Genomic DNA, 19,996 nt, shown 5'->3' with positions numbered 1-19,996 from the left:
CTACTCTGACTGTTCGGTTGTTACTGTTGCCGTTAGAACAGCCGACGGACTTGTTCCTGATATCATTTCGCACTGACTTGTATCCGATGTGACGCTAGCTGTTGAATCACCTTCTTTCTGGAATAATTTGGAAGCATCAAAGTCAACATTTTTCTCCAATAAAAATCGACCTATAATAACTTAGGGCAATCTGACATGAAAGAAGAAAAGAGAACTATCAGGCTCTAATAAATACATAAGAAACACTATGATATTAGCAAGCTTGTGTATAGGATTTTTGTATGCAAATATCATTATTACTTTTGCGCCATCCTGACAAAATCCCTAGTGCATTTCTAGTCATTTGGATGCTTAAGTAATTTGATCTATTAGATTGATACAAAAGAAATGCAGGTTTTTTTTTTGTTCCATTATTTTCAACACTATGTTATAGTAGCAAAGTAAGCTTTCGGAGAAACCGTTGCAAACTGTTGCAAAGACTATTTCGTGCTCTTTCTAAACATGCATGTGAAGTTTGATTCAAATCGCTTTTTCAGGAAAAATTTGACTCTCATTTACAGATATCCAATCACAATTTCCGTTAAGTCTACTTCTACGAGTCAAACTAGGCCGAATTGCTGGTCAAATCGCTCAAACCACTCGAAACACCAATATAGTAAGGCGCCAGGTCCAAGGAAGTTTTTTGAACCAGCGTTTTACTGTCCAATCGCTAGCACGATACTGTTTTAATGTTTCGAGGGGATTGAGCGGGATTTCGGCCAAGTTCGATCTCGTAGAAATAGATTTGAAATGATTGGACACCTAAAAATAAAAATCAAAATTTTTAGTTAACTATATTTAATTGAATAGTGACCTGAATTGAATTTTAAGTACATGTTTAGAAGGGGCAGTAAACATAATTTCCAACGATGTATAACACGTCGCTCAAAAGTCTCAAAAGTCAAATACAGTGTTGAAACTAATGGAAGAAAAGACATGTATTTCTTATTTCTTTTGCGTCCTAATAGTAAGTATCTGATTAATGAGAACCTAACCAAACCAGCAGTAACTGCCGCTGCAGATCTTTTATTCTGAAATGACTGACTATATGCTCCGTTGAGCGTGCAGTCGACAGCAAAACTCGCACATTACCTATGTACAAGCACACAAAGTTGAAAAGCACACTCACGGATTTGACACCGACTTGGCTGTCCCTTATTTTCTTCAAAGGTTTCTGCAAAGATTTTCACCTGATATCTTTTAAGAGTGGTTAGAAACATATTCACAATCACAATATATCCGCGATAAGTTTGTAACAGAATCAGATTATATCAAAACAGTGACTAACCTTTCCACTACCGCTGCTGAAACAGCAATATAAAATTGTGAAAATGACCAGAAAAATAAGCGCAAATGCACCTCCGATAGCTATTCGCAGGACTGAAAATAGAATTCATCCTAGAGCAATATTAAAATATTTATTTGGAGCATGCAATTATGAGGAACCAATTATTGGACCATTTTTGACATATTTCTTGCAGGTCTGAAAAAATTCGAAATAACTCCGTCGTAATACGATAAATTCTTATTAATACCGCCTCTTTTTGGTATCTATCCCTACTAAAATTGCTATTTTATGGGCGAAAAAAATCATGGATGGTAGAAATAATGTAGAAAGAAAATGTGGAAGTTGACTATGGTGACTACGATTAGCTCTGCGAGAAATCTCTCGATGCTGTTAAATTACATATTCATTCTCTTGAAATACTATTTTACCTAAGCAAATTTAAAGCTCACAATCCATCCCTGGTAAATTGGGCGGAGGAGCTGCAAATGTGGAGTTGTCGATCAGCTAGGAAGGGAGACCATCAGTATGATAATGACGGAACTCGTTAGAACTTTAGAATTTAGCATTATCATGAATACGTTTGTTCCAATAAGCGACACTAAGGCAAAGAAAGCAATTGTATTCAAAAAGTAGCCAAAGAAATAGGCAGGATGGGATCCGATGATTGATAATATCGAAAGAAGTTTGTGCTCGAAATGTCAGTCAGATCTCAAAGGGAATAACAGCTGTACAAACTTTATCAATCATATTATTGACAAAAGGAACAATCAACAAGGATTATGAAGGGTTTGAGGGGCTTAGGCATGGCCTTAAGTTTAGGCTTCAGCTTACTCGCATCACTAATGGCTTTAATTTCTTCCAGGCTTTGACGAAGCAATAACGCCGAAACGTTAGCCTGTCAGTTAAGAAAGAAAATCAATACTGATCTTGGTTACAACTCAAGCAAATCACTCAAAGGAACAATTGTATTGGAATGTCGTCATGCCATTAGCAAAAGCTCTACTACCAATTTTTATAAAATACAATTAAAGAGATCTTATATACGGAACTGGCGTTGGAAAAGTAGGTACGGCTAGGGCTGTACATTTCACATGTTTGAGCGCGATCAAGCTCAATTCCTCCTATTGATCCAGAAAGAAGCTAGGGGAATCACCAATTCGCATTGGATCTTCCTACGAGGCACCTAACAACATGCCACATCTGCAGGGGCAGGTAGGTGCACTGAATCTGTCGTCGAGCGGGAGGAATAGCGTCAGGCTACTGATTGTCCACTCTCTCGCAGTGGCTATTCTTGCAGACGTAGTGTGTTCGTAGGTGCCTCGTAGGGAAATCTACCGCAACAACACAATTTTTTCCTCATAATTTAGTGGTAATTGAGCGTGGTCGTACTCGTGTACTTTTCCCAATCTTCAATTTCAAGTGGAATACTGGCTTCATATCATTTTCTAGCCAGATAGGGCCCTACTCCTTGCGGCCACGAAGTTTAATCGGCTCTAGTGCATTGACATTTTCTTCTAACTGGTTCCATATGCTCGAGTGAGTTCTTTAATACGTCTTCTTTACATTTTCTTGTATGCTTTTGTTAAGTGTAATTTCAGAAGCAAGCAATGACATGTGTGTGCGGATAGAACAAAATAAATAATGGGAAACCTACGTATAAATTAACGTCTTAGCGGTTTATTTAAACGAAACTATTTTCATGCGGCGAACCAAAATGTTTTTTTTGCAGTAGTTTTCACTACAGTTTTGATTTATTCTCTTCATAAATAGAAATTAGGCGGTGTGGCGCAATCGGTTAGGGGTCCGTTGCAGCCACACGGCCGAGGGTTCGAAACCGCCCTAGTGCTCACCAAGCCTTTCATCCCTGCGTGGTCGATAAATTGGTACCAGATTTACCTGGGAGGATAAAAACACTGACTTGATCATCGGCTGGCCCTCGCAAGTCATTGTGTAGGCCAACACGCGTTCCAAAACCCCAACGATTACAAATTCCAGTAAAACGCGTTGGTGCATCCCAAGTGGATTGATACGCCAGAGACTTTATCCTTTTTTAAATAGAAATTCATACCAAACTGAGTTGTTCGCGAAAATTACAATACAACTAAATTTCTACGAAGCAAATCTGATGGATGTCGTCAAACTATATTACGAATCCTCCTACCTATCGTTTCGAAGTCATGAATGCCATCGATTTCTGAGGAAAGAGTAGGTGGCCCTCCTAGAAAACATTTTGTTGTAGAGCTGTTTGGTTGAGCAAAGGTGAATAAGAATGCAAAAAATATTATAGATTGTGACGACAGACGTTAATATTTTGAATTTAATTTTTTTACCGCTTTTATAAAGGAGTAAACGATTAGTCACATAACGGTAGCTTATCCGGATACCAAAAATGTTTCACGTATCGTTATGGTCGCCGAGTAATATTGGGAAAGGATGGAACACAACGGTTATGGGCGAAAGGTTGCTTTGAAAACCGATTCTTTGTTTCTACGTATACAAATCTTTCTAACCATAATGGCTATTCTTCTATTTTTACTGTTTCTCTGCAGTATTTAGTTAAATTTGTCTGGTGCCACGCGGGACTTAATAGATCTTAATAGCAGATCAACTTGTCAAAGAGTACAGACCAGGACACTTGTCTCAGAACAGAACACCGGTCTTTTGGACTATTTTACCCCTGTTGCATCAAAGGCCTCTAACGAGGAAATCGACTGCTTATATATTATACAGTGCACGATCCAAGATCTATATACGGATAAAGTGCGAATAAAAACATTACGTCAAGAAATGAACAACAACTGATATTCTGACATTTTACAGACTATACAATATGTTTCTTCGTGGACTTGACTTGTCGACATTCTCTACTCCGCTTTTAATCGTGAGTTAAGATTTACAAAACAAAGACAAAGGGGCTACAAAATTGATCCGAATAATGATAATGATACGAACCTAGTCATGGGATAGCATTAGTCATCTATTAACTTTATTAGAAACTTTGTGTCGTTCGGAAAGTAAAGCTCGTTTTGCCAGGTCGACCTTAGCTATCTTTTTTTTTGGTTGTTCACTTGCCGGGAGGTTATAGACAGTTTTAAAGCGCGTTCTTTGCTCTATCCAAATATGAGAAAGGTGTGGCCCTTATTTAATTTTAAAATCTTTATACATAATAAAATCTTTAAAAAAACAAAATCTTTATATAATATCTTTATAGGTGTTTCTATCACACATGAACAAAGTACAAGGTTTTGTTCTTCTTGTTCCAATTCAAACTTGCTTGGAACGGAGACTGCTCACGATATCAACCTTCCTTTCGGAGTAGGTACTGCTAATGAACGTTTGCGTTGTTTCACTAAATTCTGTAGTGGAGATGGAAGTCTTGAAGATGCGGAGCGCGAAGGTCTGACCATCAGAGCTCGACGACGTTCGATCAAAGTCCTTGGTTGAAGCAGATCCAAGAGTTTCTGTTTGAGAGCTCGCTTCGGAACTTGGAGTGTCGTACAGCATTGCTTTTGCCCATCCGAAAGGAATAGGGAAATCAAAGAAGATGGACAAGTGGGTGTCGCACGAGTTGAGCGAGAGCGAAAATCACACACTAAATAGTGAAGAAGTGTTTCTAGAGACATATGACAGTAGAGTAGTTGGTGAAGTCCTGTTTCTGTAAAACCGCCATCGCTAACACGGCTGCGGCAATGATCGTTAATTTTTGCGGAAAACTGAAAACTGGAACTGGATGTTTATAAATGAGATGTATGCTAACGGCACCTTCAACATTTTTGTAAGTTACACATCAACTTTAGGGCGGGTATAGTGTAGCTGTTAGAGGTTCCGCTCCCTGGACGATCGATCGGAGGTTCGAATCCGAAGTTCCAAGTGCTCACCAAGCCTTTCATGCCTCCGGGGTCGATAAATTGGTACCAGACTTGTCTGGGAGGATAAAAGCGCTGACTTGACACATCGGCTAGCCACCGCAAGTCATTGTATAGGACAGTTACACGTTCGTAAACCGCAAAACGATTCTGAATTGAAGTGAACGTGGGGGCGCATCCCAAACAGATTGATTAATGCCAGAAACTTTATCCTTTATCCTTTACACATCAACTTTGAACTTAAGAAGAGGGAGTGGCTTTTCTGAGCTTTTTATCAAAGAATTATTACAGAATACTTCATTCTCCATAAGATACGAACTTCTTTGTGGAACTGTTAAACTGAATTGTTGCTGATTGCAACATCAAAATTGGCCACCGTAGAACCCCAAGAGCACCAAACATCGAGATCAACGGCCTTCAATGGAACGAACAGAGGAACACTATCTTAATTTGTCAACGCAATCTATAAGAACTCGCAATCCTACAGGCTCTTCTCTTCACACCCGACGTCGGGGTGTCTCATCGGTTGGTAGAGAGACCACACAGCAGGCTGTAAAAGTTCATGTTCCAAGAATATTGCTGTTGTAACAAAGTTCTATACGGGATTCGACTATTGTTGCCTTCAGCAAAAAAAAAGTTCTCCTTATTTTGAAAAGGTGAGATCTATTGAGTTCTCGAAGCGATCTCTTACGGCCATTATCCGACGGTTCTTAGCTGGTTTTGGAAAAATACTTCAGCGGACTGTATCGGCAATGAATGTAAACGATTTGAAGAGCATTTTTGTGATTGCACGAGAGAACCAAATTTTAATACCAAATTGCATCAGTTTCTGGAATCTCCGAGCTGAAGCACCAGCATTGAGGCGCAGGGAACAGTCAAATTACGCGCGACATCGTGGTGCATTACGGAAGGAATAAACAAAGACCTCAAAGAGAGAGGAGCAGTAGTGTTGGTTGAGGCAGCACGCGGGATTCTAAGAGGACTTCTTCGAGAAGAGTGATGGGGTATAGCCACGATTTCTTTTTGGCCTCGTTGACAGCCCTCTGCAGTACACTCCGGCAAGGATCTGAACGCAATACTTGTGAGAATCAAGGTTTTTAGTCACTGAAAGACCTATGAAACCCTGTTGTTGTACAAGATGAGGGCTCCATAAGACGTCTACAACTACACGTTCTAAAATCTGTTTGCTGACGATCATGTATGTGTTCACTGTGTTGTATCACTGCAGCGTTTCTTAATGTGATTCAAAAAACATTGGAACAAGGACGGCCATGCGAGCAAACCATAAATTTGAATTCGACGTTTCGTTCAGTTTTTCGATTCTTATCGGAGTGTCGCTAGAGTACGGCTACTTAAAATGTGATATCTCGCTGTATTTAAATGTATCTGCAAGATACTATTTAAAAAAAACGCTCAGTGCCCTGACGCCCATTTCATAGGAATAAACCCACTATGTATATTAAAGACAGAAGCTGAAAATAGTGAATGACTTGAATTCCACCATGAGCAAGAAAAAAACTGTAGTTTCCAGATACCGTACTCCCTGTTTTGATCTATTCTTCACTTGGCGCTTGGGTACTCCGCAAGTAAGAGGAATGTGGCGTTAGCTTTACTGAACCTTGAATTGGAAAAGTGGTGCTGGAGTATCCCTTATATATCAAGTAAGTGAATGAAGTAAGTGGAGGAGTAGAAGTTCTTTCTAACTTCAGCGATCAAGGACTAGAGAATTTCCAACAACGTTGAAGCAGAGCCTAATGCGATTGGGTTTTACGAGATATTAAAGGGACCATAGGAACACAGCCGACCCGTTGATCAGATTTGTTAACGAAGTCCTCTCGAGAACATTTCAGTGTTCTTTGTGTAGAAGCCGCGGAGCAATTTTTGCAAGTGATCGGGACGCAGAGAGATATTATCGCTTGGGCAATTTGAAGTACAGGACAATCACAGACGACGGTGTGATAACGAGAATTAGTATACTGCTTGTGTGCGCCATTTGCCACATTGAAACGTTCTGGTTTGAAACCGTATGCTGTTACGGCTCCACCTCACACTTCTTGTGGCGAACAGAGGGTGTCACTGGCTGCTTTCATATCTACTAAAAGGCATTTATATAACTTTTTATAACCACTTAAAGACATTACCCCACGAATCTGAGGTGGTGCAGATTTCAGGTGGAGTGTTTGTATACGGGATAGTAGATTATGGAGAGGTTGGTGATTCCGTCCATTTCTTCCTAATTGCCGTAAAAAACGGCCCGGAAGATGCGGCGCTGCGCAAGGCTGGCGCGCTCCAGTCGAACTCCTTGTAGAAGATAGTACCACCTCAGATTCTTGGGGTGATGCCTTTAACATTCTGCTTCTTTCGGGTTCATCTACATTTGAAAGAAGAGAAAGCCGCCTCAAAAATTAAGGATAAGCCAAGGTTTGCAAAAGAATAGACAGCCTTATCATTTTCTTTAACTTTTCCACTCAATCTATGATCTCAGTTGTTATGCCCTCTTTACTTGGTATAGCCTAGGACTACACATTTGCTGTGGTGTATGTTCTTTCACAATTTTTTTTTATTTTTTGGAGTTCTGTATAAAGTTATTACTTGGATTTTAAAAAGGCACTGGTTGTATGCACCATTCTTTCACGACTTGATCTAAGCCATACTTTTTGGTCACATCAGCAGTGCATCCTTTAAAGGCATCACTCCACGAATCTGAGGTGGTACGGATTTCAGGTGGAGTATTCTTATAGGGGTAGTAGATTATGGATAGGAGGGTGATTCCGTCCATTTCTTCCTAATTGCCGTAAAAAACGGCCCGGAAGGTACGGCTTCAGGCGTTCTGGCGCACTATTTTCTACAGAGTTCGACTGGAGCGCGCCAGCCTTGTGCGGCGCCGAATCTTCCGGACCGTATCTTCCGGGCCGTTTTTTACGGCAATCAGGAAGAAATGGACAGAATCACCCTCTTCAACATAATCTGCTATCCCTTATAAGAATACTCCACCTAAAATCTGCACCACCTCAGATTCGTGAGATGATGCCTTTAAGGAAATAGTAATTGACGATAGAAGTGAACGACGTGCCAATTGCATTCAAAATGATAACGAGGTCTTTGGGTTGTTTTCCACCTTGAATACTCACCGGAGAAGAGGCCGTAAAACTCCATTCTAGCTTTGCTATTTATGTGACAAATCGTTTGAAAGAGGTGGATACTAGACGTAAAGACAGAACTAATTATTTACTATTCTCTAATCGTTTAACTTACCATATGTAGTAGCAGTTGGGGGATTTATGAAAGTAGTATCCAGGTCTGTCGATGGTGCGACAAATGCTCTTTTGAATTTGTTCCGTTTTGAGTTATTTGATAACTGAGAATCCATGATTCTTCCCTTGATGCCAGAACTTTCTGGAAGTGAAATGAACTATTGGCCCTTTCTAGACGAGTAAACTTCTTCGCAATTTTTTTTCCCGCGAACGACCTTGAATCTCTGCTCTTCAAACTCGGAAGAGAACAATGTGTGCTAACAATGATTTTGGTCGATTTTGTCCTAAACGCGTCTTAAACTGTTCTCTGGGTTTTACTGCACTGATCAAATCCTAAAACAGACATCTACTGAAAAGTTAGTATTTATCGATTGTTCATCAATATCAAAGTAGTTTTATCAGAAAAAGTTACATATATGTGAATCCCATGCCAGTTTGATCAGTTTCTATTGCATTATTTATGTTCAGTTGAATTATATTGCATCAAGTGTTCTTAGTTTACTTACTATTTTGTTTCACTTCAGATATACTCGGTATCATGATCATGGTCATGATATATAATAACGAGCTTATTCTGTCACGTGTGTGTGTGTCTGTGTATGTATCAGTCACGAAATTCAAAAAGGGGAGGTGCGACGGGTCCACCGGCGTCAAAATGGTGCGCAATAACTTCGTGTGCATGACGCAATAGATATATGGTTGCAGCCGTTTCATGGCCGTGGCCACTGGGCGCTTTGCTTTACATCTTTATGACTCCTCCGCGTGTCTATTTCCTTCTTCGTTCGGCTCAAGTTGGTAGCATGCCGTTCTCAGAAAGTGGAACACGCATGCAAACAGGTGCTTAAATAGTAGCAAGATGTTTATGTGATCTGGCGTGGAATGTTATCTCTATCATTAGGATAATGTCTTTCACGTCACTTTGTGCCAAAACATCATTCTTTGATAACTGTTTGGGGAAAACAGGAGGAGAACCCATATTTCGAGTGATACTTTTAAATTTTGTCTATAATATATTGGTAAGAAGTGTTTAAAGCTGAAGTTCGAATGTTTTCCATGAAGTAAAAAAATAAGACCATGAAATCTTCCGCTTTTAGTCATAATATAAAAAGAGAAGAAAGATTGTTGGAGATACACAAGTTCAATTTCACAGAAAACGGCGCTAATATTAATTTTCGGTGATCGGTGAAGGCGAGCGAAGCAAATACCACAGAAAATCTGAAGTCCGGCTTTAGCCGGACATTCAGACTGGTATCAAAATAAATCCCTTGCTAGCTCATTATTGGGGCAGATGTAAATCACGTACACATTCAACTTGGTTACCTCTCGAACACCTCCTAAAGAGCTTTACTCCAGTAAGGCAAAGAAGAGATATATTGAGCGGCTGTATCGCTGGACTCTCCGTACTTTGCAGGTTATTCCAATGAGCGTTAACACCTTGGCAGCAATGTGTTCAACATGACAGGCAGTGAAGGTATGGTTTTGGCAATGAACTCGCAAAATGTATGTGATCTGCTGCTATGCTAGGTTGTCTGTAGGATATGCGATTTGCGCATTTTACGGCTCTACGAGAACTAGTTTTTTACTCAATGCACAACTATAAGCACTGTTTAATAATCTAAAGATTTCAAAGTTTGAGTGTTTAGTCGTTAAAATTCACCAAAGTCGTTAAACTCCACATACCTTCCCTGCTGCAGCAGACTCAATCCGCTCACAATACTTCAAGAAAACATAGACTAAAATGAAGGGCACCCACTTCAAATCAGCTCTAAGGATTATCATTCGAATGAAACAAAACAAACTACGCTGGACGTAAGAATCTCCCGGTGGAGGGAGCCATAACGAAATAGACCACATCATTGCTAGTAAAAAGTTTTACTTGACTTACGCCGCCGTTGTACCAAAGCTCTTTACACGACCGGGCTACCGTCTTCCCCGAGGAAGATTTTCTTTTACAAGAAGGGAAGAGAAAGCAGCAAAGTTTGAAAAGCGAAGTCACAGAACCATCATCAACTGGGATCTCTTTGATTTGCTAGCCATCTTCTGCTAGCCAGCTGCAATAGATGCTGATGTCACTTCCGAGTTCTCAGAGAACTGTCATCTTCCAGTATCCGCCGAATTCATTCGAACTGCTACGCAAGCCGATCGTCTTATCCAGCTTGTGATGGACTGAACGAATTCCGGAAACTGGCCCAAAATCAACCGCCATTCTTCTCTGTGGTACCACTACAACTGCAGAAGCACCATGACGACAGTCGAAGGATGTCTGCTGACTGCATCCCGCAGAGTGGTTCCAAAATCACTTCGATATCTTGTTCTTTCAACACTACACAAAGCTCATCCAGGCAAAACAAGGGTGAAAATGCTTGCAAGAAGCTTTGTCTACTGGCCTACGATGGATTCGGACATCGAAAAGCTCGTCAAGACCTACCCAAGATGTGATCCGTGGCAAAGGATCCGACCAAAGCTGAACTACATGCATGGCCAAAACCGCACTCGCGTGGACTCGAGTTCATGCTGATTTCGCTGGATCGATGGAGGGACGACTCTATCTACTCATCGTGGAAGCCTATTTCGTGTGGTCGGAAATCGTCCAGATGTCATCGATAAATTTTGAAATCTTGCACACTCGCACGGCGCCGTTCTATCCACGAAGGACAACGGACAAGCAGAACGCTTTGTGGACACCTTCAAAAGAGGACTCACAAAGCTGAAGAGGGAGGAACCAACAACCTTATGCGAACGGAACTCGATCTAATGTTACCTTCTACAGATCTCGCAAGCGGTACAGAAGATGTCAAAATGAAATTTCAACTCAATCGTCGAAATGGAGCACTACGCCGCTTTGAGATCGGCAAAGTGATTTTTGCCAAGGATTATTAAGGACAGAAACCTTCTTAGACTCCCGCTTTCATCACACGCCGTGTTGAAAAAACAACCTACACTGTTCGCTGTTGAAAAGAATTATGCACTCGGCACATAAACCAGTTGCGATCTAGGATCGACACAACAGCGGCTAACACTTTCTTGCATGTGTTCGACTCACCACTACTTGACTCCGCGAGCAAGGACGATGGTGCAACGCCGACTGCAGGGACTGAACTCACGAAGAATTCGACACGAGATAAGTTGAAAGGGGAGATTTTGTAGGATGAGATTTTCAACGTATTACTCGCGTAGTGCAAACCCGCACTAGATACATTGTACTCTTGTATTGCCACCCTGTTCTTTTTATGTTGACATTCTCTTCTTATTCGGCTTCAATGAAGCTACTCGTCTTCGGCTGTAACGACATCTACAACACATATGATCAAGTATTTCGCGATTGCAGTATAGAACGGACTCAATCTCCATGAGAGTAGTTGGGATTGTTTCAAAAGAAACTTTTCAAATTATGCCAGGAAACCCTGAGTTTTCAAAGAATCTGTAAGGTGCTGATGTTAAAGCCGTTCAAACCATCTCCAGCAAGGTACTGGAGTAATTACAGATTCGCGAAGAATCTGTCGTAATCTAGCGAAAACCAACAATGGTACGATGAGTGCAGCAATCTAAGAGGAAAAAAAGCGTATACTGTCCTGGGCAAACAACACTATTTTCTTTCTCAAAGCAAGATCAAACAGTATTTTTATAGCTTCGGGTTATATCCTTTAAACTTCTGATCATACCAAAGGACCTCTCTATTCAGATCCCGCTACTAACCTCTAAGACTCTTTCTTCGCAGATTAAAACGATTGCATTAAGCACTACAAGGGTTTCTGCGGAAGGCAGCAACGTAAAGTAGAGAAGAATAAAGACGATTGTAGGAGTGCATTTATGAAGAATTCCCATTGTTGATTTTGAAAAGAATTAGTAGTGAAGGTATTTGCAGCACGTGTAGGCTCCTAGTGATCTTGAACACAAGTTTTGATCGGAAGCTGTCTCATGAAAATGAACGGGAGATAAACAATGAAGCAAGTTCTGTTCCAACATCTGTTTAAGTGCAAAAAACCGGCTTCAAACGATACTTCACATTAACAAACTTCCAACAGCGCAATGTTATTAGAGACCAACAAATATCTGCTATGTAGTGTAGTCATTGAACTTTCACCATTTATCTCTTCTCAAACAACTGAGGCGGTGGTCTCCACATTCACTATCTAAACAGGGGACGTTCTTTGTCACAATGCTGGTTCCACAACTTCTTTCCATATTGACTCAAATCAGTTGCAAGCCTATGCCGCAGTGCTCCGTTGTCCTTGGCGGTTACGACCCGCAGTAATTTCTTTCTTTGTGGCCGTCGGTAGAACCATAATCATAGGAGACAACCATGTGTCGGGATTTCTGGCAGAGTAAATTAATAGAACCAATTCTGTATAAACAAGAGCTGGTCCAAAAGACTGATAAAAAAAAGGCTCAAGGCTGTATGGATCATTTCACACTATTGCACTCCAGTAGATGGTCAGCATCAGGAAGCACTACAACTTGAGCCAAGATCGATCACTTCAAACAATTATCATTTCAGCGACAGTTTTTGGTGCTTTTGCTATTTTCTATTTGGTGTGTACTAATAAAAGGACGTAAGTTCGGGAATATTCTCTCACCATAACTATTTCTCAAGTTACTGTTGTTCAGAGTGTGACAACACCGCAGCCCCAGATGATCTCAAAGATTGCCAGGAGCTTGGCGGAGAATTTGTGTACACCGAGGAATTGAAAGAAGTTTTCGAAATAGTTCATGTACTTCGTGGAAGGCTCACTTACAAGGATACCAATGATGTGACCTTGGATGCGATTTCAAATCTCACAATCATCATTGAAGAGTGTAGGATGATTTCATTTACTTTTCATATTATCCATTCTTTGTTCTTTCTTCCGGAAAGAAGAAATCAATCTTTCCGAACAATTTCCATTCGGTCCACTCAAAGGATCGTACACTGTGGAATAGACTCAGAGTGACATTCACATGCGGATTCCTACAAGAATATACATATTTCCACTGCAAGCTATGTTTTCCTAACATCATCAGCGACTTTCGTATCTACAGTTATGGATTAAGGGTCTTTTAAGTCAAATGAACAGTTGGATAGTATCGAAGCCATCTAAATTACAATAACTTCATCAAATATACAATAAGGTACATTATGTGCTTTGAAATAAATGGAAATTGTCTTTAGAGCCATTTTCAATGGGATTGCGTTAACAAAATAGGGGGTGTGAATCTTACTACTTCGGAACACAGTTTTGTAAAGGTTGTTGTATGCGATCCGTTGATCTAACCCATTCTTTCATTCTCCTTAAAGGCAGCATACCACGAATCTGAGGTGGTGCGGATTTGAAGTGGAGTATCAGTATACGTTGTCGTAGATTATGGAGAAGGGGGTGGTTCCGCTCATCTCTCCCTGCATCACTGCAAACAACCTCCTCCAGAATGCTGTTTTGTACGACGTCATCTATTGCAACGCTTCACCTCTTGCGCCGCTTCCGCCCTGCGATTCGTCGAAAATCAATTCGGACTGCCCCGATAGGCATTAAGGGACGCTATGAGTGCAAGGGTGGAACTCTGCAATGGAAGGCATCGTACAAAACAGCATTCGGGGGCCGGCTGCTTGCAGTGATTCAGGGAGAGATTCGCAGAACCACCCCGGTCTCCATAATCTACGATCCCGTATACGGATACTCCACCTGAAATCCGTACCACCCCAGATTCGTGGTATGCTGCCTTTAAACGGCAAAAATTCTGCGAAGTTACTTTGATCCATCATGGTAACAGTTAGCAAAAACGCCTAACAAGATGAAACAATACCAAACACGTGAGAGATTGGCTTGAAAACTTCCCTCTGGAAGAGACGCCAGAAGATACAAGGAGTCAAAAATACTATCCAGCTCAGAATGGTTGACATAGTCTTGGACTCTAATGGACTCAGAGAGTGATGGATCCGTAGAGAATTTATTTGCGGAATTTCTGTAGAAGATTGAAACGGATAAAACTTAACGCGGATCACAAGATTATTTATTCTATTATTATTCTACTATTATTTTTTATTACTCTATTATTTGTTAAGAGAGGGAAATTTTCCCTCATACTTATCTTCAATTTTTAGCGCCAGCTTTGGAGGTGCTTAGCAACAAGAATCTGCAGGATATTCGCGCATTACTCACAATGAATTTTGATGGGCCACCACCTCATGCAGTATTTGTCGACAATCCCATGATATGTGATACAATCCAAGTGCGTGAGAAGCTTATTGAGAAAGCGGGCGGACCATTTCTCTTCAACTCTCAGTGTCGTAGGTTATTTTGATTGTTTTGCTAATTCAATTACAGGAGAATATTCGTTACAGTGCAACAATGCATGGGCGGAGTAGTCGATGAAGATTATCTGGCCCATTTCCCAACTTATTGCTCACGAATTCAGGGGGATCTCTTGATTAAAAATAGAAAAGGTAATTTGTTATCTGTACTTTGTTAAGCTTGTCCCGACCTCATAACAACTGTATTATCTGGAAGAAATTGCAGCTCGTTGGGATATATTTGCTATCGATGATAAATGTCCGGGCTTTCGGAGGACGTAGATTCCCGGATCAGGGCTGGCTCTACTCATCTCTCCCTAATCGTAGTAATAAAACGGCATGAAACACTCTGTTTTCATGACAATTTTAGTTGCAGCAATTATACACGCGCCGCATCCGGCTGCGCAGCGGTCGAAAGCCAGTGAGTTCTCTCCAACTGCCTTTCTCGAGTGAAACCTATGAATAGGTTGCTGAGGGGACTAGAACGTATACATAGAGTAGCGTTCTAACGTTCGTCGCAGGAATGAAAGCGGTTCCCACGCCGTTTTTTACGACGACTGGGGAGAGGTGGGCGGAACCACCCCTGATCCCGCAATCCATCTATAGCTTCTGCCGTGGATTCCCCTGCACGTCAGCTTTTTGGTTTGCTTCCTTTAAGCAAAGCATAAATAGTAACCTCTGTGCACAGCGGAAATGAGGCTCACAGATATACTGAAACATTGTCGCGAGACCTGAGCCTTGGGTCGTCTGCTAGAGGTTCTCGAGTATGACGCATCTCTGCCGCCAGTTATGGGCAGTACCGTTTGGTCCAATACAGCGGAAATTTCTTCACCGTTTTCGACCTATGTGGCCGTATATTCGCCGCACTGGATTGCAAAATTTGTCCGGATATCAAAGCGGATTGTAAGCGCTCATGTGCGATTTATTTATCTTCCGGTAAAGAATGTGATGACAAATACATTGTAAGCAGCATTCAAGAAAATCGATAGTGTTGGTATTATTGCAGGAAGGAGAGATTAGGTTAGTGGTGTACACTTCGAGTATGAGAATAACCAAGACCAATTCCTTCTCAATGTTCCTGGCGTGAAGAACATTGTTCTTGTACGTCTTTTTTACGAGATACCTTATAACGACAACGACCTTATATTGTACACGCGCTGGTTCTCTTAACAGCCTATCGCTAGGTTTCATTTAAATAGACTGCTGGAGAAACCTCATCGATTATCGTGCGTTCGCTCGCAGACGCCGCGCGTGGCGCAAGAGTGGCGCATTATAAGCTGCCTACTACAAAAAAAAATCGTTTGGGAATACCGTTTCTCAGGAGGAATAAGGGGAACTGAGCGTCGTCACATCATACTAGCAATCTACACCTTTAACTCTTCTTTTTTTCTTTAATTTTTCTGGAGTGCTTCCGACATTGTCAGTTTGTGGTGCTTCGTTTAAATGGTGAAATACATGGGTGGGGAGGAGAGCACTGAAGGACTTTGTGTTCAAATGGACTAGCACATGTTTTACTAAAAAAAAAGATAAAAAGATACATGACTCCATGGTATAAGATGTTCATAAGGCACAGAGCACAGGTCCTTACAGCGTAGCTAATTCTGATGTCAAGATTACGGTCTTGGCTCTAACTCTGCCCTGCAGCGTGCGTAGTTATGAAGTCTTTTGGATCCACGCTGAGAGCCCAAAAATGAATTGGAAGGAGGAATATCTCTACATCAGGCAGCAATGGCCTGTCACCTGACGTTATGGTAAGAAAGTAGGAAAAAGTAAAAGGTGAACGGTAGGAAAAAGTTCTCTCTGATCCTACTATGGTACTATATGCACTTTCATCGCTAACTAGGATATCCGAAAATATATTCAAGACGTTTTTTTTTTGTCCAATTAAACGTTTGCACTCGTCAGTCAACAGTGTTCCTTTTAGGTCTTTTTCAATAACAATCTCGCTTTTCATGTAATTATCCACAGTAGGATTGTATCATTATCGTAGCAGAATCCTTCCTCGTTAGCACTAGCCTGATCCCACTATCTATTTCTTGATCGTGCTATCGGTCAGTGGCTGCAGAGAAGCAGGACAACGGTGCCTACCTTCATCAACGAAATAAAGCTCCCAGCAGAGTTTGCATAGACGAAGACGGCGCTATCAGAGGTCTTTCCAAATTTAAAGGCAGTAATCTTACGTGAAGAGGGAATCCACCGGAAAAGCTAGAGAAGAAGTTGCAGATTGTGGGATACAGGAGAATTCCGCTTTTCTCTCCCTAATAGTTGTAAAAAAACAGAAGGAAGATGGAAGAGATGGAAGACGCCACTTCTTACGACAAACGAATAAGCTGTTGAGGCGAACGGAACGCGAACATCGCGGGACGTTCTAACGTACTCGTATTAACTAAAGAGGTTTTCAGGACGTTTTTTTTTCACGAAGATTAAGGAAAAATTAACGGAACCACGCCAGATCCCGCAATCTACAACCCCACATCCATCTTTTCCCGCAGTTTCGCTCACCATGTCAGATTCGTGATAGCCCGTCTTAAGTGCTGGCTCCGTTTTCTGGTAGGCTGCACCGGCAGTCGCCACTCCCTCGACGCGTAGAAGCACTACGCGTTGAGGGAGTGGCGAAACGCCGACTCTGCAACGAATGCATTGAACAAATCCCGAAAACCTGCGAAATCGCATGGATGTTGTTAAATAATATATTAATATTATATTAATATTAATATTAAATAATAAGGTATAACGCAACTACCACTTCGTAACAAATGTATCAAACTGGAACATTTCGTATTTGCAGTGCATTTAGACTAATGCGTGTACTCCAGGTGTTCCGGATAGTTTTATGAAACTACAGCAGGTCGAAGAGATTTATGGACTCTTGATCATCGCCAACAATACTAATATACCAAATCTCGATTTTCTCCGATATTTACGGAGAATAGGAGAGTCAACGTTGGCCGGTGAGCATCTCATCACTCCTTCTTTTTCTCGCAATGCTAAAACGTCACGTTCCATTTTCAGAGCCACCATTAATCCTGGTGAATAATAGCGGCTTAACTTCGTTGGGCTTACCACATCTAGAAGAGATTCGTTCTGGAGAAACAGAATATTTGGTTGTACTCAAATATGCGGAAGGACAGCATATTTCGGATATGAACACATTGCAAAACGTGGCGGGGAATCGAATCCTCCTTTCTCATGTAGAATCTGAGGGTGAGGAAGATGAAGAACGAAGCGGGAATATGTGGATTGGTAAGGTCAAATTAACGTTTCCATTCAATTTCTCCTTATGAGAAGACACCTTTTGCCCTGAGAAAAAAAAAACAAAGAAAAAAACATGCACACATGCTCCTTAATTTCATGTAAAGTGTCTAATTATACATCCTTACCTATACCCTACTTGTTTCACCTGTTAGAAATTGCATCCATTAATTATGAACACAATTCAAGCAGAGAGTGACTCTTCCTGATACTCCCGTTTTCCGAAAATCAATCTGCTCCTTTGGGATCTCGAAATTTTTGGTTTCACGGTGGTGTACAAGCATTGTTGGAAGCACCACTTATACATTTTTGAGGTCCTCATTTGACCACATTAATTACAACGACATTCCATGCAACAGAAACTAAATTATACAAATAATTGCTCATATTACATAAAACTTTTGCTGCTATTGTAAACTCAAAATAACTACCATGAAAAACTAAAATCACCAGAAACAGATGACACCGTCCTGACATTCTTTACTCATGAAATTGTCTCCTCTTGAAGGGAAGAATGTGAAAATTATTTGTTAGAAGGAGCTCTATTTTTTTTCTTCCATCCACATTGGTACGTGCTTTTTGCTAACCCGATGTGTAAAACCATATCTGTGTTCCGGCGAACACATCCAATCACGCACATGTAAACTTTCCTCAGTAAGTTTTTCCTCTCTCAAGGAAAGCGGAAGTACGTACACTGTGTATATTTATGTCTGTGCGCAAGGTCATTTTTGGTCTACGTTTGGTCCCACAACGTCACACAACGTCGCGGTTAAGGCTACCCTCAGAGTTCAGAGCGGCGCGTTTGTGCGGTTTGGCGGCTCTGCGATATTATTGGTTATTGATCGCACTGTTGTGAATAATCGCCAATCGCCGCGCGCCTGCGCTGCTCTGAACTCTGCGGGCAGCGTTCCATGGAAAGTACGGGACCGTTCCGCAACACCGAAGAGAAAACGGCTGCTGAGGGGACCGGATCGTGTACATGGAGGAGCGTTCTAACGTACCTCGTAAGAACTGAAACGGTTCCCACGCCATTTTTTAGGAATAGAAGAGCGGAACAACGACGAATTCCGCAATCTACATCCCACTCTCTAGCTTTTCTCGCGAATCTCCTTGCCACGTCAGATTCGCGGTATGCTGCCTTTAATTTTCCGCTCAATCTCACTACAGGGGCTGCACTTCTGTCCTACAAACCTGTAGGTCAATATAATTAATCCGTAGTGCTAAGAGGAAGAATTTCCTGGTAGTAAGAAAATTGAGACCAACACTCTGTTTTTTTTTATCAAAAGCTAATTATTTTTTGTTGGAGTCAAATCAATCAATTTTATAGCCATAATAGTGGTCGTTGTTGGATCTTTGTTCCTGATGGTGCTATGCGGAACTATTCTAGTTCTCGTGAAAAGAAAAGATGCAAGCGAAAAGAATAAACAGGTATCATTTCGATTTGAATGTTAGAGTTTCTTGTTATTCACTTCATTTCAGAAAAATCAGGCTAGTTAGGCGCCTTCTCAGTAACCAAGAAGGAGTTACAAGAGTTAAGCAAACAAAGATTGATTTTTGCAGAATATTCCGTGTGTCAGAATAAAAAACATCCCTTCATTCTACTTTCGTCATGTTTAAATTCTCAAACATCCATTCATTCTCAAGCGTTCATTGGTTCCTTTACATCTTTCTCTCTTTTAAATTCGCCTTACTCATAGCAATAACAAAAATTTTAATAGAAATACTATAGCGTGTTGTTTGTACGTAGTATAATGGTAATAAGTAGTTTGTGCGAAATCCGTAGGAAATGTTTTCTTTTGAATAGTCCTTGGTGGAGAAGCTACATCCAGATTAAAAAAGTGCTCGTCGATCTATCCAAATCCTCAATCAATCTAGAAAAGATTGCTATTTACATCTGTTCTACAAGTGAAGGGACGATGCAGCGCAATCGGTAAGAGGTTTCGCTGTGACTCCATGATCATCATCAAACATTTCATCGGTCCGTTGTCGATAAATTGGTACCAAACTTGAGGATAAAAACGTTGATTAAACA

General features: G+C 41.0%; 3 protein-coding genes across 7 annotated transcripts; 2 read left to right on the top strand and 1 right to left on the bottom strand.

Annotated features, from left to right (window-relative positions):
* RB195_015571 (uncharacterized protein) lies at window positions 1-10,304 on the bottom strand (the record flags this gene model as incomplete). Of its 4 annotated transcripts, XM_064206341.1 has the most annotated exons (8): window positions 1-117; window positions 1,169-1,213; window positions 1,328-1,343; window positions 1,399-1,419; window positions 1,777-1,831; window positions 3,489-3,545; window positions 8,449-8,572; window positions 10,128-10,226. In XM_064206341.1, 8 exons carry the CDS (start codon window positions 10,224-10,226, stop codon window positions 1-3), a joined length of 534 nt encoding a protein of 177 aa, XP_064062222.1. The 4 variants fall into 4 exon arrangements, with proteins under 4 accessions (XP_064062222.1, XP_064062224.1, XP_064062221.1 ...); XM_064206343.1 differs by lacking the exon at window positions 1,777-1,831 and having other exon boundaries at window positions 1,328-1,419; window positions 8,449-8,589; window positions 10,128-10,135; window positions 10,201-10,226; XM_064206340.1 differs by lacking the exon at window positions 1,777-1,831 and having other exon boundaries at window positions 1,328-1,419; window positions 10,128-10,304.
* Window positions 10,305-10,689: 385 nt separating this feature from the next.
* On the top strand, window positions 10,690-10,965 carry RB195_015570 (uncharacterized protein; the record flags this gene model as incomplete). Its single annotated transcript, XM_064206339.1, has 1 exon — window positions 10,690-10,965. The coding sequence occupies one exon, from the start codon at window positions 10,690-10,692 to the stop codon at window positions 10,963-10,965; it is 276 nt and encodes a 91-aa protein (XP_064062220.1).
* Window positions 10,966-11,707: 742 nt separating this feature from the next.
* Window positions 11,708-19,461, top strand: RB195_015569 (uncharacterized protein; the record flags this gene model as incomplete). Of its 2 annotated transcripts, none has more annotated exons than XM_064206337.1 (9): window positions 11,708-11,758; window positions 12,946-13,000; window positions 13,056-13,244; window positions 14,524-14,709; window positions 14,764-14,865; window positions 17,529-17,663; window positions 17,725-17,955; window positions 19,292-19,392; window positions 19,444-19,461. In XM_064206337.1, 9 exons carry the CDS (start codon window positions 11,708-11,710, stop codon window positions 19,459-19,461), a joined length of 1,068 nt encoding a protein of 355 aa, XP_064062218.1. The 2 variants fall into 2 exon arrangements, with proteins under 2 accessions (XP_064062218.1, XP_064062219.1); XM_064206338.1 differs by lacking the exon at window positions 11,708-11,758 and adding an exon at window positions 12,879-12,881.
* Window positions 19,462-19,996: the final 535 nt, after the last annotated feature.

Source organism: Necator americanus, chromosome V (genome assembly GCF_031761385.1).
Source record: "Necator americanus strain Aroian chromosome V, whole genome shotgun sequence".
Taxonomy (NCBI): domain Eukaryota; kingdom Metazoa; phylum Nematoda; class Chromadorea; order Rhabditida; family Ancylostomatidae; genus Necator; species Necator americanus.
Note: the sequence above shows the minus strand (reverse complement) of the source record. Positions and strands in the feature narration are given on the sequence as shown.